General features: G+C 36.8%; 1 protein-coding gene across 1 annotated transcript in view; it reads left to right on the forward strand.

Moving 5' to 3' along the window:
- SKAP2 (src kinase associated phosphoprotein 2) overlaps positions 1-17,400 on the forward strand; it is a 175,115-nt gene that overhangs the window by 108,346 nt on the left and 49,369 nt on the right. The window contains exons 7-9 of the mRNA XM_055420987.2: positions 3,581-3,705; positions 4,565-4,628; positions 4,973-5,107. Of these exons, the coding sequence (XP_055276962.1) occupies positions 3,581-3,705; positions 4,565-4,628; positions 4,973-5,107 (324 nt within the window). The remainder of the gene's footprint in view (positions 1-3,580; positions 3,706-4,564; positions 4,629-4,972; positions 5,108-17,400) is intronic.

Below are 17,400 nucleotides of genomic sequence, written 5' to 3' on the forward strand. Positions count from 1 at the left end.
TGTCCCAGAATGGCATTGAAACATGTAAAATATCATACGTGAAACGAATCACCAGGCCAGGTTTGATGCATGATACAGGGTGCTCAGGGCTGGTGCACTGGGATGACCCAGAGGGATGGGATTGGGAGGGAGGTGGGGCGGGGGATGGTTCAGGATGATGGTTCAGGATGTATGCATGTACACTCATGGTGGATTCAAGTCAATGTATGGCAAAACCAATACAATATTGTAAAGTAAAATCAATAAATTAAATAATAAAAAAAAAGAAACTGTCCCAGAAAGTACTGTGGAACTAGCCTGTATGTAAATTGCTGTGTTGCCGTATGATGCTAAGGTTTTCTCTTTTTTCTCTGTCTTGAAGAGATGCTAATGTAAATGGAGAAGAGTGGAGTCTTAGCATAGCCATGTCTGCCCATTTTATGTCTTGAACTTCTTAACTCATGTTGACTAATTAGAAATATGGCTACTTTATTGTTAAGGATTTGAAAAAGCTGAGAAAGAGTTAAGAATCTTTCTTCATTTTCTGTTATCATGCTCCTACCCCCCACTTGGATATTTATATGATTATTTATCCTCAAATACTCAATAATCAGCTGACTAGGTCTAGGTATTAGTTTCTTATTATTTTTACTTGTTTAAGCAACAATTTTTGTTCTGTAGACTTAAGTCCTTCTTTGATGGAACGTAATTTTCTACTCTTATATCTTTGATTATTGGCACTGTTTTACATGCTGCCCTTCTTCTGGAACACCCATTATTCTTGTTGTATTTTTGTCAGTCTTCCAGGTTCATCATATTTCCTTTGTTCATCTTTCCCCTTATTCTTTTTTCCCCCTACCTACTGAGGAAGTTTTTAAACCTTATACCTGATCTTATTTTTCAACAGTGTTCACAATTTTCAAATTTTTTTCACCTTAATACATTATGAATTTGGCTGCTGCATTTTCTATTCCCTTACACAGCATTTTCCCCTTATTTTACCAGCTCCATTCCAGTTCCATGTCTCAGTCATCCCCCTTTTTATCTTATCTTACATTATTTCATTTTATTCAGAAGCTTTTTATAACTTAATAAAAGATGCAAAGCTAAAGTTTGTTGCTGTTTCTCATTTGTGCTTGCTTTCTGTATCCTCAGTGCTGTGTTATGGTTTTGTGTTACGTAACGTTTTTATAACACCTGTCTTCGTTTGTTGATTTTTCCTCTTTTACTTATCCTTGGCCAAGGATATACTATGACAGATATTCTAGTCTCTGTGATCCAGGATGCTTACCTCTCAGCTGGGTTAGTGACTTTTCTCTGGCTCATCTGACTGGAGGCTACGCGTGTCCTCCTCTTAGACTCTAACAGAACATCTGATACGTGGCCCATAGCATATTTTTGGGTGGGGGTTGCCTACAAATAATCCAGCACGAGAAGGTATCCTGCTCGTCGCAGTTCTTCCAGACTCGGTCTTTGTAGTGGTGATTTTGCCTCTCCAGACATAAACTCCCACTCCAGGTGCTTTCCCATCCCCACTCAGGTTGGAGGTAGGAAGCCTGGACTTTCGATCAGCTGGTCTAGGTGATAGAGCGATTGAGACTTTGTGCGGGCCCGGAGCCTCTTTCCTCCAACTGGCCCTTGAAAATCCTATGTTCCCTGCACCCCCTGCTCCCTGGGAAGTTTAAGGAAATCTCTCAGAACTGTCTTGTAAGTCTTTGATATTTTGCTTCCAACAACTTCCATTTTTTATAGAGAAAAGTAAATCCTTTTTCATTGTGGTGGATCATTGACTAGTATTTCTGGAGCACTTATATTTGTATCCGGTGTATGGGAAAGTGTTGGGTGTATGTGTTTCAGTGGGAATGTGGGAAAGGTCTGGTACAGTGTTGCTAGCTTTTGTCTCACCATGCTTGAATGGTCCCTTGCTTGTTTTAAGTGCTCAGTATACATTTGTTGAATGAGTGAATAAATGATTTGTTTTTCTTTGAGAATTTCGGAAGAAATTAGTACTTAACCACTAATTATTATTTTAATACCCTTTCCCCAATAGTATTTTTCTAGTTAGGCATTTGCAAATTATGTTCTGGGAGTACCGGTTCGATAAAATACTCTGTGAAAAAAGGGTTCCATTGATAAATAATTTTGGGAAATGCTGCATACTAACTCTTTCTCATAGAAATTTGATCAATATATAAGTAAATTAAGGGCCTCAAGAAGGCCTGGACTAACAAAACCTGTATAACTTTGTTTCAGCATTTCCCAAACTTATTAGGTCATAGAAACCTGTTAATATCCAATAAAACATGCTTTGGGAAATGCTTTATTCTGATTTTTATAGTTTTCACCTCAGAGTTTAATGCAGACTTTTTCTACAAAGCAAACTTCAAATTTTTAAATTTGAATTGCTTTTCAGTTATCTAAAGGGATGTAAATTATGACAAATATGATTAGAATGTGCAGATTTAAGTCGGGAGTTACTAATCTAGATATCTTTTTTTCCTTTGATGTTTTGAACAAGATATGATCTCAGTGACCTTTTGAAAATGCTTCTTACTTCAGGCATTACATTAGTATACTTAAGAAAAGGAGATACATATTTTACTGGTGCCATAAGCTGAGAGAGCCCTGTACCGTATGATACGAGAGTATTTCTGTATTTCCCCTGAGCTCAGTGAAAGTGACAATTGTTCTTATTCAGGATTTTAATATTGTACTTTACTCTAGAAAGTAATCCTATAGCAGTGCCTTGTTTCTCTCAAAATCATATAACTGGATAAAGTGGGAAAGGTGACTAATTTTATTTTCAGTTTCAGCATTAAATCCTTTGTTGTATTCCTACTTTATTTGTCTTTATAGTAATATCTGGCTAAAACTGAAGTCATCTTTTCTTTTGACTTTTCATCATATGGGATTCAAATGTGCTGTACTAGTTTAACTGTTCACTGACTGGTTATGAAACCTACTTTTGTTTTGGTAAGAAATGCTTCTGTGCTTGCTCTATCACTCCTCTCCATTCAAATATTTGTTTCCCTCACATCTTTTTATAATTAGTAGTTTTGTTTTGTTTTGCTTTTTAAAATTAGAATTTGATTTGTTCCAATTTAGGGGGTTTTTCTAAAACAGAAAAGTTGTGTTTTAGAAGTTTTTTGGGGTGGGGGGAATTGGAGGGTGGTGATAAAAAGAGTTAATAGTAAATAAAAGCCCAGCAGGTTTTCAACTAGACAAGTTTTCCCACTGGTGTACTAAATCTGAAAGACCCATGGATTTGTAGTGGGCTTGTCTAGCAAGTTCTGAGTTCCAATCTTGGATTTTCCCTACATGAAATTGTCATACTTGCTTGCTTCCTTCTGAATAAGACTACTATCTACAGACATCTTTTTCTGGTTCCCTAAGATGTCCTTTTTAAACTCAACCATTCCAAATACCTCTAGAATTAAAAGCGATAGCTAGAAATGTTACTTAAGCATTATACTATGAAAGCAGTGTGACCAAAAATATTCTTTCCAAGAATTTATCAAACAATCTAAATAAAAGTTAATCAACTAGACATTTATATTCACTATAGTAAATGAAATTCTAACTTTTGGTTCATCTTAAACAGACAAACAGCAGAAAGGTGAATTTGCAATAGACGGCTACAATGTCAGGATGAATAACACTCTTAGGAAGGATGGAAAGAAAGATTGCTGTTTTGAAATCTCTGCTCCTGATAAACGCATCTATCAGGTTGGAGTTTTTGTGTTGCCTTGAAATTAAGTTGATAAGATTTCCTGATTTCATTTTTGAAGACATTAACATTTTGTTAAAACAACTCTTCCTGACATGTTAATAATAATAATAAAACACTGGGTTTTAAAGATTCATATAAGAGGAAATAGATTAAAAAAAAATTCAGATTAGTTCAAGTGATATCTTTTTGAAAGAGAACAGGAGAATATGTAATTTATCAATTACTTCACATGTTGCATTTTATACCTATTTTAATAGAACTGAGTGATTTTTTAAAAGAATTACATGGCAGAAATTATCAAAAGAAAAATATCAGTGTTAATGCATATTGTATTGCTTAGAGTTGTGGGAGAAAATGAAGGTAAAGACACATATCAGCTCTGCAAGTCAAGAGCTATCAGCTAGCATCAATATGGAATGTATGTTTAATAAGTTTTAAATATCTGAGATTGCAGTTGAAAGCCAGTTAATTAAGTTGTCAGTTAGTGTGTTGGAATCTGACAAGAACATTTTTAAGAAAGCTGTACCCAGCAGTCTAAAGAAATTCATGGGTGTCTTCTAATTGTCAAGGGCAAATTTTGTTCATCAGTTCTGTCTTTGACATTGATGAAGAGAAGCAGCTTTTTTTCCTGCACAGCTGCCAGCTGCTGATCAGAGTTTCAAATCCATCATCCTCTGCTTCAATTACGTAAATTTGTCAAAATTAACTGTACATTATAAGAAGCATCCTTGCAAGAAAAGTAGTACTAGACATGAAAAGAATTACTAATGGTCTTATAGAAATGAAAAGGAGGCAACATACTTTTCATTACTGTGGTGATTTTTTTTTTTATTGCTATTGTTTGTTTTTCCTTAGTTCACAGCAGCTTCTCCCAAAGATGCCGAAGAATGGGTGCAGCAGCTGAAATTTGTGTTACAAGGTAAGAACAACCCATTGAACAAGGTATCACAGTCTTTGAGTACTGAATAAGTTGGAGTTTCATGTACACAAGCTTGTTGACTTCTGTGAGAAGTGACCAGCAGAACATGACTGGTAATACATACCATTCACTTCAGATTAATAAAAGCATCTTTTCTGCAAGTACCATTTAGTAACTTTTAAATTCACATGTTTATACATTGATCAATTTCTAAAATGTTCAAGTTAAGGATGTAACATATAACAATATTGTGACTCTGTAGGGCTGCATTAATTTAGGTAATAAGGTTTGGAAAATCACTTTTGCATTCTTTTAAATTTTACTTCCTGAAACTTGTTTTATAGATATGGGGTCTGATGTTATTCCTGAGGATGATGAGGAAAGAGGAGAGCTGTATGATGATGTTGATCATCCTCTCCCAAGCAGTTCACCAACAAGGAGTCTGCCAATTGATGATGAAATTTATGAAGAACTTCCAGGTATTTATTTATGGTGATTCATTTAAGGATTCTAGGGCTTTAAAAAAATGCCATATATCATCAAGTTGACAACTTGAGAAGAAAATGGTGAACTATTAATATTAAAAATGAGGACAAAGAAAATCTTCAAAACTCTATATTGCAAAAGGTTCTGCTTGACGTGTTTCAAGTGAGTGGATGTACGTTCATGAAAAGTGAATGGAATGTTAAAATGAAGCAGATACAGTCCTAATCTCATGGGACTTTTGGCTCATTAGCATTGTTTATGCTACATAATTTTTTAATTAAAAAATTGACTTGCCTTACAGTTTTTTCCAGCAACTCACACATCATTTTTTATTTATACATCTTGGAACTTCCATTAACCAGAAGTTCTATGCATACCCCATATGTCAACAACTTCTGCCTCATGTATTCCTCCTTGCTATAGTGTATTGCATTGTCTTGGAGGAATATTGTTGAACTGTAAACAAAGGCCTTTTGAGGCTTGAAGTTTTCTTACTTGATATTTTATCATTCTACATTTTTCAGGCATGATTTAGTGTTTATATGCCTCAGTATCTGTTATGTAATATGTTTAATTGTCTTAATTTGACTTGTAGTTCTGACAGCCTCAAACAGAAAGATAGGCATATGGAACTTTAGATACTTAGAATGTGAAAACATTTAGGGAATTATTGCATTACTAATACTCTAGGTTGAAATGAGCCTTTCTCTGGTTATTAAAAAAATCAGCCATTGGAGAAGAAAGAGAGATTATAAGCAATATAAGTGATATTTAACTGACATTGCATATAGAGAAGCTATTTTTCTTTAGCTTGAACCATTTAACAACAGTATAAACTTTAAAAATATCTAAAATATTCAAAATTAATATACAAATGTGATTTTCAATCACTTTCACTTTTCACTTTCCACTTCCACACATTGGAGAAGGAAATGGCAACCCACTCCAGTGTTCTTGCCTGGAGAATCCCAGGGACGGGGGAGCCTGGTGGGCTTCCGTCTATGGGGTCACACAGAGTCGGACACGACTGAAGTGACTTAGCAGCAGCAGCAGCAGCAGCAGCACATAGACTTTAGAGTCAAAAAGTTCAAGTTCTGCCTATACCATTTACTAGCTCAGTGACTTTTTTTTTTTTTTTCTACAAAAGAATTTTATTAAAAAAGCACAAATGCAAAGAAATGAACAGAGGAAAATTTATGCGTCGAACCTGGACTGGTCACTTATGATAATATACATGCTACAATTCCATTCTCTCCAATCATTCCACCTTCACCCTCTCCCACAGAGTCCCAAAGACTGTTCTAAATGCCTATGTCTCTTTTGCAGTCTCTTATACAAGTCAATTTCTTCATCTATAAAATAAGGATAATTTCACGAGGAGGATGGTGGTAAACAAGGTCATGTATCTAAAAGCTCTCAGCACAGTGCTTGAGTCATAGCATGCCCATAATATATTGAAACATGATCATTATTGTTTTCACTGTTATATCTGGTAAATTCTGCAAATGCTTATATGGAGTTACAATAATGGTTTTCTGACCAAGTAAGAATTAATGATAGTAATGGGATTATAAATCCAAGATAGTACAAAAATTACCAAAATACGCATCTGTGTATTGTCTTTTACTACCTTAGGAGAAGATGATTAGTATAAAAGCATGATTTTGTGGGCAGTGGTAATTTGTATATTTCTATTATTTTAATAAAACTACGTGGTTATAGCTCCTTCCTTTCTGATTTATCCCAAGGAAATGGCATCTGCCATAGCATCAGCTATCCTCAAGTAGGAGAGAATATTTATTCTCTGCAGTTTTTTAGTCACACCATATCACTAATACTGTCATATTAGTCTTTAAAAGGTTCAGAAGACCGAGTGAGAATGTGTGCTGATGTAAAATGGAAGATTATTGTACCTTTAAACATGATACTTTTTGTCATATATACTTCATTCTTTAAAACCCTGTGGTGAGTGGGTCTCATTACAAATGCCACAATGACTGTCAGTTAAGTTCTGGGTTTCTTCAAGTTGATCATCCTCTCCCCACACCTCAAATAAAAAATTGGTCAGGAATAAAGGACACATATTTATAGCATTTTCATGCTAAAGATCCAAGGAAGATCGCCTGTAAGTAGCTTGAAATCTTAAAAATATGAAACATCTTTTATTTTCCCTCACTGCAGATGGTCTTCATCACATTTTTTTTCTGTTGGCCTGGAGCCGCATAATCATTGAAAATAACAGGTTACTTTTGAAGTAGTCTTACTTCTTGCTGTGGTACTGGAAGAAATCTAAGCTGCTCTAGGATTCAGCACCCCTGCCTGGGATCCCAGTGGCTGTACAAAGTGATTGAGTTTAATAGAGACTGCAGCTGTACCCCTGGGAAGAAGCTGGGGTAGGCAGCTGTGGAATGTCTAATTCTTCTTTCTTCCCTAGTGTAACCGAGAGCCACTTCAGTGTCCACACAGTTCAAGTTTGTCAAGCTTGAGCCAGCCACTACAGAGGGAATTTTTTTTTAGTGAAAACCCTAAAGTTGGCTCTTAGAGTTTTCGTTGGATTAAATATCTAAAACTAGGAAGGTAACTTTTTTTTCTTTCAAAAATGCTGTCTCTTTCAGGAGAAGAGTTAATTGCTTTCACTTCTGTGAATTATGAATATAATTTTGAGAGGAGGTTTAAACAGTGGAAAAGCAGTGAGCATACTTACAAGCTGTCAGTATTTTTCCAGCTCTGTACTAAGAGCTGTATATATCTGAAATCTGACTGGTAAATTGCCAGAATTAATACTACCATTTCAACGGGCTTCCCTGATAGCTCAGTTGATAAAGAATCCGCCTGCAATGCAAGAGACCCTGGTTCCATTTCTGGGTCGGGAAGATCTCCTGGAGAAGGGATAGGCTACCCACTCCAGATTTCTTGGGCTTCTCTTGTGGCTCAGCTGGTAAAGAATCTGCCTGCAATGCAGGGGACCTGGGTTCAATCTCTGAGTTGGAAAAATCCCCTGGAGAAGGGAAAGGCTAACCCACTCCAGCATTCTGGCCTGGAGAATTCCATGGACTGTATAGTCCATGGGATCACAAAGAATTGGACACAACTGAGCGACTTTCACTTTCTTTTCACCATTTCAACACGATTTTCTGTCAATTACATATAGTTGAAAATTAATCCTCTTAGTTGAAAGATGAAGCATAAAATGTGTTTGGAGAGAAATCTAAGCATTCAACATGTTACTTTAAAGCACAGAGTCCTTTGAGAAAGTAAAACTCTTGCTCAAATGTCTTTTTAAAATGTGAAATAAACCTGCAGTGTTTAAGTCTCAAGAATCATAATAAGAAAACATAAATTGTTTTGCAAAACATCCCTTGAAAAATGTTTATAATTTTATGGGAATGTAAATAGTTTCATTATAATTGTTTTTCAGTTAGAATATTCTAACTTTATTACAGCAGCTTTTGTTTAATTTCTTGTTCATTAAATTTTAACTAGCTTCACAAAAGAATAAGAGTAAATTTGTAAGTTTTTTTGCATTTAGGGTATTCATACATATGTAGACAGGAGTTGAGACAATGCCATTTCTGGGGAATATTAAAGACATTTGGCTTTTCTTTAAATATCCTAATGCTTTGACATCGCTTATGTCTTAGTACCTATTAGCATAGGCCAGTCACGTTAACTGTGTGATGATATTACGATAGCATCTTTGTATTTGCAAAGTTATTATTTGATCAAAGTGTGTTAAACTGTTTCATAAAACAGTAATGAGTTCATTTGGCTTATCACAAATTCCAGAAGTTATTGTTCATTTTTTCATTAGAAATAAAGGAGAATGTTTTTGTTTTAATTTGAATCTCGAAAGGGGAAAACAATCCTTGGGAAACTCCTGCAGAAATCAACCAGCTTGCTCTTCTCTTCTAGTTACCATGTCATCGGATTTTTTTTTTTTTTCTGTAAACATCAAGACAGTCTGCAGAAACAGCACAACAAAAAGACCTTTTAAGATGTAGACTCAATAGAATCAGCTCGTAACAAGAATGATAACTGCTTGTTAGCCTATTAAATCTGTAGATTTCAGGGGAATTGCATTTGAAATTCTTCTGGCAAGTAAACTGGAGGAGAGAGGGTAGCATAAAATAGGGAGATAAATTTCTAATCCCATTAACCTATTTTTTTTAAAAAAAAGGTTCACTCATTTTTTTTAATATTGTAATGATAGATTGAAAAGGCTCTGAAGCCAGAAAAGGATGTTTTTATTCTTTAGTCATTCAATTACATTTTAAATTTATTCAATCCAACTATCTGCATCTAAAATGGAATATAGAGTGAAATGCAGCTATAAATTTTTCCCCATGAAGCTAATGTATATACATAAAAAAGTGTTTGAGTATTTAAATTTGAAGGAATCATCGGCAAATGAAATGAGAGGCAACTTAGTCAATTAATTACAACCTATCCCCCCCAAATATATTTTAGCTTTCTTTTCTTGCTGAATAATTATTATTCATATTACCAAGTTAATAAGGTTATAGAGGACCTTAGAGTCTCTGGTATTAACATCATTCCTGATTTCACCAAACAATTTTTTCTTCTTCCTTTGAAATGCAATGGAAAGATGCCAGTTGACTTTCATAGAATCACATATATTCAGCATTTTAATATCATTAGTCCAGACAGCCTGCTGCCATTCTTTTGCCTTAAACTATGGTACTGAATTACAAAGTATGGTGATATGATGACCTGTTATATGGTATGATAGATAACTAAAGTCAAATTTTGGAGTTGTTCAAGCTCTGAACCCTGCTGAGAGGATTATCTGAAGTTATAGAATATAAGGAAAACATCCATAAATTAAGGTCACTGCACACATCTAATTGTATTTTTATCTTTGCTGAATATAAATGTGACTTTAGGATTCTTCATGTTGCCTATTTCATAATACAGCATGAAGCTTTGGGATATAATTTTGTCTGTCATGTTGCTTTTCTCTACTTTGCCAGTGGCATTGCAAACAAATTCTTTTCATTACAAGAGATGCTTTAACACATATTAAAACCCCAAATACCTGTGTGCGTGCAAAACGTCTTTTTCTAATTGTAGAGAAATAAATTAACCTATTTTTGAAACTTGGCACTTCATCTGTGGTTCTCAACCAGGGGACTTTGGCCCTATCAGTTCAGTTCAGTTCAGTTCAGTTGCTCAGTCGTGTCTGACTCTTTGTGATTCCATGAATTGCAGCACACCAGGCCTCCCTGTCCATCACCAACTCCCGGAGTTCACCCAAACTCATGTCCATCAAGTCGGTGATGCCATCCAGCCATCTCATTCTCTGTCGTCCCCTTCTCCGCCAGCCCCCAAACTTTCCCAGCATCAGAGTCTTTTCCAGTGAGTCAACTCTTCACATGAGGTGGCCAAAGTATTGGAGTTTCAGCCTCAGCATCAGTCCTTCCAATGAACACCCAGGACAGATCTCCTTTAGGATGGACTGGTTGGATCTCCTTGCAGTCCAAGGGACTCTCAAGAGTCTTCTCCAGCACCACAGTTCAAAAGCATCAATTCTTTGGCGATCAGCTTTCTTCACAGTCCAACTCTCACATCCATACATGACCACTGAAAAAACCATAGCCTTGACTAGTTGGACCTTTGTTGGCAAAGTAATATCTCTGCTTTTTAATATGCTATCTAGGTTAGTCATAACTTTCCTTCCAAGGAGTGAGTGTCTTTTAATTTCATGGCTGCAGTCACCATCTGCAGTGATTTTGGAGCCCAGAAAAATAAAGTCTGATGCTGTTTCCACTGTTTCCCCATCTATTTGCCATGAAGTGATGGAACCAGATGCCATGATCTTAGGTTTCTGAATGTTGAGCTTTAAGGCAACTTTTTCACTCTCCACTTTCACTTTCATCAAGAGGCTTTTTAGTTCCTCTTCACTTTCTGCCATAAGGGTAGTGTCATCTGCATATCTGAGGTTATTGATATTTCTCCCAGCAATCTTGATTCCAGCTTGTGCTTCTTCCAGCCCAGCGTTCCTCATGATGTACTCTGCGTAGAAGTTAAATAAGCAGGGTGACAATATACAGACTTGATGTACTCCTTTTCCTATTTGGAACCAGTCTGTTGTTCCATGTTCAGTTCAGTTTCTCAAGAGGCAGGTCAGGTGGTCTGGTATTCCCATCTCTTTCAGAATTTTCCACAGTTTATTGTGATCCACACTGTCAAAGGCTTTGGCATAGTCAATAAAGCAGAAATAGATGTTTTTCTGGAACTCTCTTGCTTTTTCGGTGATCTAGCAGATGTTGGCAATTTGATCTCTGGTGCCTCTGCCTTTTCTAAGACCAGCTTGAACATCTGGAAGTTCACGGTTCATGTATTGCTGAAGCCTGGCTTGGAGAATTTTGAGCATGACTTTGCTAGCATGTGAGATGAGTGCAATTGTGCGGTAGTTTGAGCATTCTTTGGCATTGCCTTTCTTTAGAATTGGAATGAAAACTGACCTTTTCCAGTCCTGTGGCCATTGCTGAGTTTTCCAAATTTGCTGGCATATTGAGTGCATCACTTTCACAGCATCATCTTTCAAGATTTGAAATAGCTCAACTGGAATTCCATCACCTCCACTAGCTTTGTTCATAGTGATGCTTTCTAAGGCCCACTGGACTTCACATTCCAGGATGTCTGGCTCTAGGTGAGTGATCACACCATCATGATTATTGGCCCCATGGGTGCATTTAATGATTGAATTCCTGGAGGTGTTTTTGGTTGCCACAACTAGGGTGTGTGTGTGTGTGTGTGTGTGTGTGTGTGTGTGACAGGCATCTAGTGGGTAGGTGCCAGGGATGCTGCTTAACATCCTACAAAGCACAGGATAGCCATCCTTCATAACAAAGAATTATCTGGCCCAAAATGTCAATAGTGCCATGGTTGAAAAACTCTGTTACAAGGGTATAATAGGTGGCTTTTGGTTTATCACCTTTTTATCTATGTCTCATGAGTTGTAAAAACCCGTCACCCGTGCTTCACATGAGTTTATTTTTATGGACAAAACACAGGTTTTCTTATAAAAGTAAAACTAGGATTACATAGAATGGTTCTAGTTTATAAGGGATCAGCCGAATTTGTCTGTTAACAGTTTTCATTAAGGGACTGAATTGTCTTCAAGACTCTCAGTCTTAGAAAAATCAGAAGACCGTGAAAGATTTAAAAAAAATAAAGGAAGCATTTTCTCTATTATCATGAACTGCAGTCTGTGACGGGAGAGTCTTTTTTGATATTGTAAATATGTGTCTTTCTTGTATAGACACTTGGCGTATCCTATTCTGATAGGGTTATTATCATTTGAGGCTAAAGTGAAAGACCTGTGGGCAAAGGATTGCATCTTTTTAAAGGGAGTCAGGCCACCTGGGAGAATGCAGGGCTGAGGAATTCCAAGGCCACCTGGAATTTGACAGGTGGCTTTAAGAGGAGAGGAAGTCCAATAATGGGATTTCTCTCCCTTTTGGGGCCTGGCCTTTGAGGAGATTAATGGGCTTGAGATGACAGGAAAAATGTTCTCTGCTCCTGGGGGTCATCAGGGAGTCACTGAGGCAGCCCTTCTGGGGGAATCGGGGAGATGCACTCATCTGAAGGTGAGTCACACCATGCCACATCAGGTGGTTCTTTATTATTCTCTGCACATTTCCCTTATTTTTAAATCTTTGCTTACAGACAGTATATGCTCACCAGAAAAACCTTAAATACTTCTGATGGGCATAAAGTTAGTAAGTAGAAATCATTCACCTTCTACCCTAAGTACACATTGTTAACAGCTTGATACAAATCTTGTCTTTTTTTTTTAGCCCATTTATAAATATACAGTGCTTACACTTTAAAAAAAGAGATCCTTCTTTTTACTTTCTTCTGCCTTTTCTTTTAATTGCTTTCATTTTCTTCTTGCTTCCTCTTTACCTTCTTCCTTTTCTCATTCTTTTATTTTCCTGCCTTCCCTTTTTGTGTACATTTTTTCCTCCTTGCTTTATTTCTTTCATTCCATAAATATCCTTGAGCACCTGTTTTGTGGCAGGTACTGTACCGAGGTCCTCGAAATCCCTATGCATTCTTACACAGGCCTTAAATAGGTGCAGCTACACCTTCCCATTCTAGCCCAAGCCCCTTGACTTATGACTACACCCTAATTCCCTGTTTATTTATATCATATACATACATATTTATATGGATTCCTCCAGGCAAGAATACTGGAGTGGGTTGCCATTCCCTTCTCCAGGCGATCTACCCAACTCAGGGATTGAACCTGGGTCTCCTGCATTGCATGCAGATTCTTTACCATTTGAGTCACCAGGGAAACCCTATGTATATACACATGTATATATTATTCAAGTCTCATGAGTTAGTTGTCTTTGCTTTTCTGATATATGAATCCTGTCTTCCAGCAGTGTCAAAACTATCATGACACCTTCTCTTAAGGCATCCTTCACTTCCCCTCTTTCTCTCCATCTGTCTCTTGCCTGCTGGCTCCACTCCTTGCCCCATACACACACAGAATATCTTTCTTTGTGAAAATTAAATTGTTGTGGTTGAGCAAGGACTTTGGAGGACACACATTGATTTGAATCCTGGCTCTGCTCCTTGTTATGAACATTAGCCAAAATAAAAGTGAACACAGAGGTAAGGTGGAGAGTCCAGGAAACAACAGTGAACATAGCGATAGGTAAAATGTATCAGTAATGTTAATTAACTATTATTTTTAAATGAGTGTATTTTAATTTAAAAAGAGTTAAAGCTAAATTTAGCTTGCAATTACCTGGGGCAAGATAGAGATGTGAGGTAGTGAAAGTGTGCCAGTGTTTTAGTCTCTCAGTTCTGTCTGACTCTTTGAGACCCCATGGACTATAGGCCACCAGGCTCCTCTGTCCATGGAATTCTCTAGGCATGTATACTGGAGTGGGTTGCCATTCCCTTCTCCAGGGATCTTCCTGATCCAGGGATCAAACCCGGGTCTCCCACACTGCAGGCAGATTCTTTACCATCTGAGCCACCAGGAAAATGTTCTTTTATTCAGGAGGAGTAAGGAGATAAATATTGAGTAATGGTAGTCCTTGTTAGGAAGCGTGTGTTAAAATTTCAGAATAAGTACTAGACAAATAGGAATACAGTGTGCTGTGCTTAGTGCCTCAGTCACGTCTGACTCTGCAACCCCATGGACATCTTTGCAAGATTCCTCTGTTTATGGGGATTCTCCAGGCAAGAATACTGGAGTGGGTTGCCTTGCCCTCCTCCAGGAGATCTTCCCAACCCAGGGATCGAACCCAGGTCTCCCTCATTGCAGGTGGATTCTTTACCATCTGAGCCACCAGGGAAGCCCAAGAATACTAGAGTGAGTAGCCTATCCTTTCTCCAGAGGATCTTCCTGACACAGGAATTGGACTGGTGTCTTCTGCATTGCAGGTGGATTCTTTACCAGCTGAGCTACCAGGGAAGCCTAGGAATACAATCTTAGGGTTCCCAAAGCAACAGAAGGTAAATAAAAGGTGATCACAGAAAAACATTTTAATTCAGAAGAAGGCAGTAAAAAAAAAAAGGAGCAAAGAGAAAGTATAAAAATTTTTAAAAATTGTATATTTTATAAAATATAAAAAGCTCAAATCCAAGAATAATTACAATAAAAGTGTAGCTTGATTAAAATAATCTAGTAAAAGAAATTATCACATTGAATTTTTTTAAAAATATAGCAGCATTTTTAGAGAAGATATTCCTGAAACAAACCACGTAAAATTTTCAGAGTAAGGGAATGAAAATGAATATACCAGATAATTCTAGTCAAAGAAAGCTACAGCAGTAGTGTTAACCTCAAATAATATAGAATGTAAGCCATAAAACAATATTAGGACTGCAAATGTCAGTGTGTAATAATAGTAAAAGAAGATAAAGTTTAAATGCATCTCTAACTACATAACTTTGAAATCTATAAATAAAAAACTTACTTGACAAATCCTAAATGACTGTGGGAGATTTTAACTTACCACTGTTAGAAACTGGTAGACCGAGGAGGCAAAAAGTTAGTAATTATATGGAAGATTTGAACCAAAAAAATATTTTGATTGACTTATCTATCTACAAAGATATATGTTCTTTTCAGTGCACATAGAATATTCATAGAAATTGATTATAGTATATAAATTCATAGTTGAAATCTCAAGATATTTCAATGAATCTGAAAACAGTACAGATAAAAAAAACTTGTGGCATGGTGCTTTAAAATATATTTGGAGGGATACGATGAGGAATAAGACAAATGAGAGGATTAATCCCTAGTGAACTGGAGATGAGAGAACAATTTGAAAAACAAAGAATTTAGAATGAATCATTTAAAATTATTAATATTAAAGAAATAAAGGAATAGAAATTTAACAAGAGAAGACCCTATTAAAAAAGATCAGATTTCTTTTTTAAAGAACCAAATAGAATTACTAGAAATTTTTGATGTTTTAGAATATCTAACAACCAAATGTTCAGACTCATCTATTTATATTTCCATTGCCTAGGGAACTATACACACATAAGTGTATTTCTCCGTGGACACACATCTGCAGAGACAGTCTGTTGCAGGAGAGCATCAGGCTTCACTACTTTTGCAGATGGGTCAGCTGGGAAAATCAACTTCCTAAGAGTCCTCAGCTGCTTAGTTTAAAGCAATGATTAATAAGTATGGACAGGTTCAACAAAATGTCAGTGGTAAATATAAGCACTCTTCATATCTGGCCTCAGTAACAAGTTCTGCAGTTGAGCAATACAAGGCCTTTAACAAAGTAGAGGGAAAAATCCAGTCTGAGTTTATTAAGCTCAAGTGAAATTTGACCTTGATTTTGTTTCAAATAAAAGTCCTCTATAGATTTTTTCCTCCTTTTTAGAACTTCACTAGAATTCTTACCAAGAAATGACAACTCCTTATACCTATTTATCCTTTAACCCCTTTATCCCCTGTTACAGGAGTTAAGATGAGGCAGAAAACTTTTCTCATAGATGAATAAGAAAATGCATTTGCAGAGTGGTATTGTGGAGCTCCTGCTGGAATTGTACCCCAAATGTTCTGCCACCTAGTCTGGGCCTCTTTCCACATTGCTGATCACGGTTCAAGGAGACACAACTTAACTCTGTTTCTTTCTTTTTCTGCCAATAGAGGAGACACATGAGATGTGGGTTCAATCCCTGGATCAGGAAGATCCCCTGGAGTAGGAAATGGTAACCTGCTCTAATATTCTTGCCTAGAGAATTCCACGGGCAGAGGAGCCTGGTGGGCTACAGTCCATGGGGTCACAAAGAGTTGGACACAACTGAGGGACTGAGTGCCCGTGTCCTGGTCCCTTAACTTAAACAGCTCCCTCAGAGTCACTAGTCTCTCCCAGTCATCAATCTCTGTCCTCAAATGCATTACTGGAAATTTTGTTTGACTGGACACCCCTTTCTTTTGGAAACTGTTTTGTCCTTTGGCCTTTCCCATTCTTTTCTTGAACTGAACTGAACTGAAAATATAATTATATTTTCTTGTTACATGTAATATTTATAATTAAGCTTCTTGGCCCTAGTTTAGATTTCCTCATTTCCTAATGCTTGCTGACTGTTTCAAATTGTTTTCCTGTTTACCCTTTATATCTTTAATGAAGGAGCTTTTTGTTTCTACCTTATCTTTTCTTATTTTCTCATTGTAAGTTCTTATTTTTATGCTTTTAATTAATTGATTGAAAAAATATTTTTTGAAAGCCCAATACATGCTCGATTCTATTCTGGCTGTTGAGAGTTTAGGCATAAAAAGGACAGATCTGGTCTCTAGTAAGATAATTACAGATGCTACAAGGATAAGTGGATCATGTGAAAAGAGCAACTATTTAATACTCTGTGGTCAAGAAGAGGTGACATTTAAACTGAAAACTGTAAGCTAAAACTGGTAAATATTAATACAGAAAGCGAAACGAATCACCTTCTAGGCACAGGGGACACAGTGCCAAGACCCTGAGGCTAGAAAATGCTGGGATGTTCAGGAACCAGAAAGGAAGGCCAAAGGTAGCCATGCAGAGAGAGGTTTGAATGAAATTGGAAAGCTAGGCAAAAGCCAGGTCTCTGGGAAGCAGGACCTCTGCATACCAGAGTTGGTGTTTATTGTGATCTTACGTGCACAAATGGCACCTGGAAAATGTGTGCTGAGTTACTCACGTGAGGCTGCAGTGTTTAATTATATGAGGGTGTCCATGTACATCAAATGCCATTTAATGGTCCTGTATGATGAAAAATTTGGATCTGAAAGTTC

This window comes from Moschus berezovskii, chromosome 3, assembly GCF_049115385.1.
Source record: "Moschus berezovskii isolate FMDL1 chromosome 3, NW_MosBer_1.0, whole genome shotgun sequence".
NCBI lineage: Eukaryota > Metazoa > Chordata > Mammalia > Artiodactyla > Moschidae > Moschus > Moschus berezovskii.